Here is an 8312-nt window from a genome sequence, read left to right on the forward strand (position 1 = left end):
ATGACATGTTACAATTTGTGGAAAGGGACAAAAACAATCATACTTGCAGGTGCATAGAATTTTGCCTTTGTTCACTTTCCAGTTGGGATTAATTTAGTTGACCACTAAAGGATACGTGAGACCCTGAGTTGCCTCTCAGTGGGGGAACAGGTGGTTGATGTACAAGAAGAGAAAAATAGTTAAAAAAAAAAAAAACAACTCTCTATATCCTTTTGTACACTTTCAATTTTGTACATTGGATATGTATTACCTGACCCCTCCAAAAAAAATGCTTTTCTTTTAAAGAGGCTATCACATTGCAAGGGGATGAGTAATTTAAAAAAAACAAACAAACAAAAATAATAAAGGGACTATTATACAATCTAAGAGAAAACATCCAGGATAATGTGCCTGCCACCCACTCCCCGAACCTTCCCCTGGAGGAGCCAAACTTTCTCAATCAGAAAGGGCCTCTTCAAAGGACTTAGGCCCAAGGCAGTAATGTATCAACTGTATCACCTATATGGCCTACACCTCTGGCTGACCCTGAGAAAATCAACTGGGTCTTCTTGCTTTCTCTGTTTCTGGTGCCTAGTATCCCCCTAAAGAAGCCTTCGTTGCAAAAACTGACTCTACTGGTCTGGCTGGAACTAGGGGATGGGAGAAGGAGATCTGGGATCTCATATCCCCTTGCTGATTATATTTTGGGCTGAATGATTCTTCTACCAGCCTTCTAATACTGGCTTGTGCCAGCTGGGCCTCCCTGATGTGTACCACAAAAAGTGTGTTGGGTCACCACTCAGCAAGCAGTTGGGTGCCAAGAGGCAAGAAGTGGTCCTGGGAGACAGTCACTAGAATGCCAGGGGTACAGGGAAGAGGGGCAGCACAGAAGGTGCCCATCGTTCCTTACCTTGGAGTAGATTTATGAGCAGAAAGGGCCCAACATAGTTAGTGACAAAGGTGAGATCCAGGTCTGAGGTAAGTGTCTTGGGGAATCCTGGGAGGAAATGAAAACACTGGCATTGAATGATAAAGGGAACACCTTGAGGGAGACAAGGTCTGGGAGGGACATATTACCTTCAGCAGAAATGCCACAGGGGCACGTACATGCAAAGATGGGGGCAATGAAGTTTAAGGCTATAACTCAATGTTGGCTTTTTAGGGGAGGGTATGGATTAGAGTGTTCTGGTGAGATTGCGTACGTTAGGCTTTGAGGATACCTGTTTTAGGGTTCCTGAGCTAGAAAGGAGGCTGCAGAAACATGTTTGGAGAAGCAAGCCAAGGCACATACCACTGACTCCAGCATTGTTTACCAGCAGATGTATCTCAGGATTCTCCTGTAGAAGCCTCCGGGCAAAGCTCCGAATAGAGGTCATGGAGCTAAGGTCCACCTCGCCAAGCAGGAGGCCATTACTGTTTGAGGCTGCTTGGATCTCAGCTAGGGCTTGCTGTCCACGTTCCCTGCTCTGACAGGTAAGGATCACTTGGGCCCCACACTGAGCTAGGTCCTGGGATACAACCTTCCTGATGCCTGTGGGAGGACAGCTTTGGCTGGGTGGTGACTACAGTGAATAAGGGACACTCTAGGGGAGGAACAAGGGTGTTGATAGTGGACGCTTCTCCCTGCCTTCCCTGTGAGAGTTGTTGTAGGCTGAGGACCACAGTGAGGATTCAGTGTGGCAGGAGCACTCACCACTGTTGGCCCCAGTCACTATGGCTGTTTTCCCAGTCAGATCTGTGGAGCAGCGCTGGAGGTCCCAGGGATGAGACTTCTGCCAGAGCTGCACACGTAGTTGAAGCAGGAGGACCAGAATAAGGAAGACAGAGCCAGCACCCCAGACTAGGATGCTGAGTGCAGCCCACAGCAACATAGCAGAAACTTCCTGGGTCTGCTGGGGAAATGCTGTAGGAGGAAGTGGGTGCAGGATAAATCTGGGCAGAGTGGAGACCAGCAACGAGGCAGGTGTGGAGCCTGAGACAAAATTTAAGGAGGCACTGACTCTTGAGTTTGTTCAATATACTGTTTGAATTTGAGAGTTCCTCCTTAACTCCAAAAGCGAAATTTGGATTTGCAGTCTAAGGTGAAGTGACCAAGCTCCAGGGACCCGGGAAGCAAGAAATCAAGTTCTTCATATCTCAAATCACTCTTTGCTTATGCAGGGCCATCTCCTTCCTCCCCTACTGAAAGGAGACACGAAGTTCTCTCTACAGAGCCAGACCCGCTGGCAGCCCTTATGTGTACTCCTTTGGAGCACGGGGGTTTCTCTACAATGCCTCTGCGATGGGTCAGTTTTGGCCCTAAAGCAGGGTCTCCTAAGGGTGGCAAGAGGATTATTTCCTGAATCCTGGTTCTGTCTTCTTCTAGGCCTGCAGGATAACTGCTCCCCTTGGAGTTCAGTGAGAGGGTGGACACCCTTGGAAGAAACTGACAAGAGACATCAGACTAAGGCAACTCAGGTGTTTATTTCTGGCAAGCAGAGGGAGGGGCCTGTTAACACTGCCAGAGGCTAAGGGATCAGAGTGAGGCAGCGGGCTTAGAGGAGTGTGACCACACTTTGGGGGTTGAGTTCTTCATTAGCTGTGCTACGGTCACCTGGGGCTTTGGGGCACCTGTCTGGATGGGGTGTTGCTCAACGGGAGGAAAGGTGCTACCTTCTTTGTCCTCTTGTTCAGGCACACCAGAGCTGAACAACACCTGGGTGCTCCGGTTCCACATGCTCACACCAGGGGCCAGCTTCAGGGCTTCTGGCAGCAACAGCGGCTTCCACATCACCTGGGAAGTGGCTTCAAGAACCCGGGGTGTGGTTCGAGGCCACCTGCCAGGATCCTGGCCCTCCCTGTCTGCCAGCTCCAGACCCTGTGGGGGCACACGGGTCCGGCCAGCCCACAGCTCGCCCAGCAGCTCGGCCTCCCCCTCCCAACCGCTGGGCCACCTGGCACTGGGCCACAGCTTGGGGCTAAGGCTGCGGGCCGCATCAGGGAGCACTGGGTGTGTGGTGAGGAAGCGGATCCTGGAGTCGGGGAGTGGCAGCTTTGACCTGAAGGATGGCGACGATAGGCCTAAATTTAAAGTGGGGAAGTGGAGTGCGGGGCCCGAGTCCAAGGCACTTTGAACGCCTGGCCCGAGAGGGAAGAACGCTGCTGGGGAGACACAGGTGCTGGGGCCGAGGGCTTGGAGTTCGGCCCGGGCCTTGGTCTTCTCGCCCCGCTGCCGTCCGCGGTAGGCTTCCAAGGGGCGTGTTTGAAAGTCTGGGACCAGGACCTCAGCCACAGGGCACACCCAGTGGCACGGGAGCCGCGCAGGGTCCAGGCGCTTCACGGCCGCCTTGCGGCGCATCCTGTGGTCCTGGGCGCTCAGCCGCACAGCTGAGGATCCATCCCGCTGCTGCTGGGAGGACGCGGAGGGGCAGGACTCCCACACGCCCGAGGCGATGCCGGGCACCCCCTCCGACCTGAGTTCCAGCCGATCCCCAGCCGCGTCCAGTTGGGGCATGCAACAGTAGAGGTCCTCCAATGACAAATGGAAGCCCAGGGGCTGTCCCCTCTCGGTTAACGCCTGGGAGCTGGCCACCAGGTACCGCTCCAGAGAAGGGTCGGCATCCTCCGCAGGCGCCTCCTCCACCGACAGTTGGAAGCTCGCGCTCAAGGACCCGGCCGAGGAGAGGCCTCTACACTGGCCGTCCGCTTCCTCTACAGGACCTCCTGGCCCTGCCTCCTGAAACAGCTCTGACGTAGGAGGAGGGGCCGAGGTGACTTTCAGCTCCGGAGAAGGCTCCCAAGATTCCATCTGCTCCTGGGAGCCTCGACCCATCCACGACCTTCCTAAAGGGATCTGGTCCACGCCCCCAGGGTCCTGGGGAAATGCACTCGTACAGTGAGATGTCGGAAAGGGGAGAGCAGGAGTAGGGGCAGAGGAGACCGGAGAGGTTCCTGAGGAGTGTACTTCGCCTTGGAAGTTCTCCAGGCCCTCCGAGGTGGGCGCGTGCAGCACGGGCACTGAACCCTGAGCCCAGGAGTCTGTCGTGCATGCCGAAGGTTCCTCGTCCTCACCCCACGTGGGGTCCTCAGCCACTGCAGATTCTCCCTCGTCCCGGGCCAGGAAGCGCCACTCCGTGATCTGCAGCATGGCCTCCCGGGCCTGGCTGATGGTGAATGGAATGCACTGCGGAGGCGAGGCGAGAGAGGGTCTCAGGTTGGCAGGGAGGGGCGGGAGAGGGAGGAAATGAGTCTGAAGGACCCGAATCCCGGCCCACCTGCTGAGTCACGTAGACTTTGAAAGCAGAGTCCATGACTCGAGCCAGCAAGTCGGCCAAGATGTCCCCTACCACGTCCTCGCCCTCCTCGAGGGCGGTAAGCGCCATCCACTCGGCCTCATTGAGCCGCCCAGGCACAATATCCACCTGCGGCACTGGCACTGTGGGCGGCCGCACTTTTTCCGCCTTGGACCGGGTCACCGCGCGGTCTCGGACCTGCCTCTCCTGCCTCTGTGAGAACAAAACAGGGCAGTCAGAGCAGGAAACCAAGAAGTCGAACGTTAAGAGTAGCTGGGGCCGGGCGCGGTGGCTCAAGCCTGTAATCCCAGCACTTTGGGAGGCCGAGATGGGCGGATCACGAGGTCAGGAGATCGAGACCATCCTGGCTAACACGGTGAAACCCCGTCTCTACTAAAAAAATACAAAAACTAGCTGGGCGAGGTAGCGGGCGCCTGTAGTCCCAGCTACTCCGGGAGGCTGAGGCAGGAGAATGGCGTGAACCCGGGAGGCGGAGCTTGCAGTGAGCTGAGATCCGGCCACTGCACTCCAGCCTGGGGGACAGAGCAAGACTCCGTCTCAAAAAAAAAAAAAAAAGAGTAGCTGTAGGTTAGAAGGAAGCTTTCTCCAGTTGTCTAGTGGGAAGGAAAAGGGCCAATTGAGGAAGAGCCCATATGTGACTGATGCTTAGTAGATGTTTGACTTAATAATTTTCATTAACAGCCCACTAACCACAATTGACAGATAAAGAAACTGAAGTGGGGAGGCTGAGGCAGGAGAATCGCTTGCACCCGGGAGATGGAGGTTGCAGCGAGCAGACTGCGCCACTGCACTCCAACCTGGCGACAGTGAGACTGCGTCTCAAAAAAAAAAAGAAAAGAAAAGAAAAAAAGAAAGAAACTGAAGTCTGACAGAAGTTAACCATCCTTGCTTAGGAGCACACAGTGAGCAAACTCAGGCAATGTGAAGGTTTAACTTCATGGCCCTTATACCAGTGCAAGTGTTCAAAATTCTTCAGTATTCGAAGTACTTGAGAAAGACAATTCAGTAAACAGTCCTGGAATTATTGGTGCTATTTAGAGTCTTCTCTACATTTTGTTTTCCAGAAAAGGATTTTTTTTTTTTTTAATTCAAGTAACTGCAAATAGGAAACCAGAGGGGGAGCCCCAGGCTGGGACAAATAATGGCTATCCCTCCCTGACAGATCAGGGGAAGGAGGTGGCCCCTACACCCTTTATGGTGAATTCGGGCCCCCTTGCTCTCTGCGGCAGCATCCTAAGGGCAGGACCCCGACTGGAGTAGTCGGTCACCCAGCCTGCCATGCCCCAGCCCCTCTTCCCCACTAAGAGTAACTTGGGGGAGGGGATCATGTGCAGAGCAGGAGGCAATGTGGATGAACATTTAGCGCTGGTAGCAGCAGCAATGACGGATGTCAAAGAATGGAACATTGAACCAAAAACAAAACAACTATCTGGAGGTAGTTTGTGAACAAAGGAAAAATGGAACCAGAACCCTGGGGGGTGGCAGGAGCAGGAGGGTTGGGAGTGGGAAGGGTGAGTTCCTTGTTATTGGTGCCCCATCTGAGGAGGGGGAAATGGCCAAGTGGTAGAAGCAAAGTAGGGTTGGGAGAGCAGCCACAGCCCACCTCAGGTGGCTGCCACAGGGCTCATGGGCCTCACCTGGACAATAGGTGACTGCATCTCCCTCACTGCAATATGTACTCAGATCCCAGGCAGAGGGTAAGGGGGCTGGGGCCACTGCAAAGAGGGAGTAGGGGACTCACACCCCTCCTGCTTTCCTGTAGCCAGTGGGGGCTGTCCAATCTAGTGCAGGGACTAGGGCAGGTGGGGAAGGATGAAAGGTGTGAGCCTCACATGGTGACAAAGACAGTTTGGCTGGGGGAATCCTAGGGGCCAGCACCCCCCTCCATTGGCCACACCTGCTGCTGCCAGGACAGTGGAGTGGGGTGTGCAAGAATGGGGGCTTGGGCCCCTTTTAAGGCCAGGGGAACCCTCCCAGGCCCCTCTATGGGAAGCCAGAGGGAACAGTGGAGGAGCAGAGAGGTGGCCCCCAAACCAAGAGCCCAGAGAGCAATGTCCCCACCACCAAGGGAGTGGGGACGCAGCAGGTGCAGGGTGTGGCTAAGTGGGACATTAGCCTTGTCCAGGAGGGCACATATGTATGAGTGGGTGGGCGGGGGTTGGGGGTAGGAACAGGCCAGGGGAAAAGTCCTCCCCACTCAGCCCATAGGGACCCTGCAGCGGCTAGTGTGTTGTGTAGTGTGGTGGTGAGGGCCAGGTGGAAGATGGGGGGTGGTGGCAGGAGGCGGTGGTGATAGTGGGTGTGGGGACGGGGTAGAGGGTGTGGCGGGGTGGGAGTGGATCAAAGCTGTCCAGTCCCAGAAGGAAGCTGCTCCTTTAGTGAGGACTCCTGCGAGATGCCCTTCTCTTCCTCCTTCTCTAGTTTTTTGGGTCTTCCCCTTGGTTTCCTTCCTGGAGTTGTGGTGGTTTTCCGGGTCTTAGCAGCACCCTTGATTTTGCTTCCCTTTGGTCGGCCCGAGGTCTCTTAGGTGTTGGCATTTCGCTGGGCTCCTTCTGACTCCCTACCAGCGATGTCCCGGGACTCACCGGAGACTGCTGGCGCGGCCTGCCATGGCCCGCTTCTCAGTGCCGTCCTTTTTCTGCTTGGAGGCCAAGGACTGGCTGGACTTTGAGGTGAACTTGCTCATCTTCCCTTCTCTAAGGAGCAGGTGGAAGAGTGATGGCTGGGATGGGCGAACTCGCTCTCTGGCCTGCGGTGCATGCTCCGGTTTGGCAGGAGCGGCAGTGCTGGGCGCTGAGGCCCGGCCAGGCTGGCCAGGCTCCACCGCGGCCACGGCTGGTGGCAAATGCGGATGCCTTCCTGGAGCCGCGCCAGCGCCAGAAATAGCCCGGGCTCGGAGTCCCCCTTAGAACAGCGCAGCCCCGCCTCAGGGGAGCTAAAAAGTTCTCTACATTTTTTTTTTTAATCAACTATTCTTATCTCCATTTTATGCTAATTTACCCAGTATCACACAAGTAGGAGGTAGTGAAGTCAGAATGCATTCACATGCAAGTCTGACTCCAGAGCGTCTCAGCCAAAGGCATTTGCAACAAATATGAAAAAAGATAAATATCCCGAGTAAATTAAAAGCTCATATTTAACAAATGGCCGGGCGCGGTGGTTCATGCCTGTAATCCCAGCACTTTGGGAGGCTGAGGCGGGTGGATCATTTGAGGTCAGGAGTTCGAGACCAGCCTAGCCAACATGGTGAAACCCCGTCTCTACTAATAATACAAAAATTAGCCAGGTATGGTGGTGGGCGCCTGTAATCCCAGCTAGTACGGAGGCTGAGGCATGAGAATTACTTGAACCCGGGAGGCAGAGTTTGCAGTGAGCTGAGATCATCCTGTCGAACTCCAGCCTGGGTGACAGAGCGAGACTCTGTCTCAAATAAATAAATAAATAAATACTAATAAAATAAAAAATAGAAGAAGAAAAATGGCCAGGCACAGTGGTGCACAACCATAGTACCAGCTGCTTGGGAGGCTGAGGCAGGGAGATTGCTTGAGCCCAGGAGTTCTAGTCCAGCTTGGGCTACATTGCAATAAAAATTTAAACTATAAGAAGAAAAACCATTTGAGATCCCAAAGATAAGCAAAGGACATGACATTTCACAAAAGAGGGACTGTAGATGACTAATAAATATAGTATTGAGATTCTGATTTCTAGTTCATCAAATTAGAAATTATTTTAAAAACAAGAATACTCAACATTGGTAAAGGTTTAGTGTGACACCATGCTGCAACAGTATGCATGAAGACATCAAAAAATGTTTTCACTTCTTCAAGCCTGTAATTTCAGTTCTATAAATACAACCAAAAGGCATTTTCTGAAATGAATATAAAAATATATTCTCCGGGCCGGGCGCGGTGGCTCAAGCCTGTAATCCCAGCACTTTGGGAGGCCGAGACGGGCAGATCACAAGGTCAGGAGATCGAGACCATCCTGGCTAACATGGTGAAACCCCGTCTCTACTAAAAAACACAAAAAACTAGCCGGGCG

The 8312-nt window shown here is 53.6% G+C and overlaps 1 protein-coding gene and 1 pseudogene across 3 annotated transcripts in view; both read right to left on the bottom strand.

Annotated features, from left to right (window-relative positions):
• Positions 1-2422: 2422 nt before the first annotated feature.
• Positions 2423-8312, bottom strand: part of LOC105514595 (chromosome unknown open reading frame, human C2orf81) — an 8281-nt gene continuing 2391 nt past the window's right edge. Inside the window, exons 1-4 of one of the 2 annotated variants that reach the window (XM_011946056.1) lie at positions 5909-6333; positions 4233-4463; positions 3923-4141; positions 2423-3832 (exon numbers count right to left, since the gene is read on the bottom strand). In XM_011946056.1, the coding sequence (XP_011801446.1) occupies positions 2495-3832; positions 3923-4141; positions 4233-4463; positions 5909-5929 (1809 nt within the window). In that variant the 5' untranslated portion in view covers positions 5930-6333 and the 3' untranslated portion in view covers positions 2423-2494. Of the gene's footprint in view, positions 3833-3922; positions 4142-4232; positions 4464-5908; positions 6334-8312 lie in introns of those variants that run through there. The other variant, XM_011946057.1, reaches the window with a different exon arrangement.
• Positions 6233-7191, bottom strand: LOC105514594 (annotated as a pseudogene). Its single transcript, XR_001002204.1, has 2 exons — positions 6758-7191; positions 6233-6702 (listed from the first exon to the last, which is right to left on the bottom strand). The product of XR_001002204.1 is annotated as a high mobility group protein HMG-I/HMG-Y-like (transcript).

The sequence above is a fragment of the Colobus angolensis genome, unplaced genomic scaffold (genome assembly GCF_000951035.1).
Source record: "Colobus angolensis palliatus isolate OR3802 unplaced genomic scaffold, Cang.pa_1.0 Scaffold249, whole genome shotgun sequence".
Taxonomy (NCBI): domain Eukaryota; kingdom Metazoa; phylum Chordata; class Mammalia; order Primates; family Cercopithecidae; genus Colobus; species Colobus angolensis.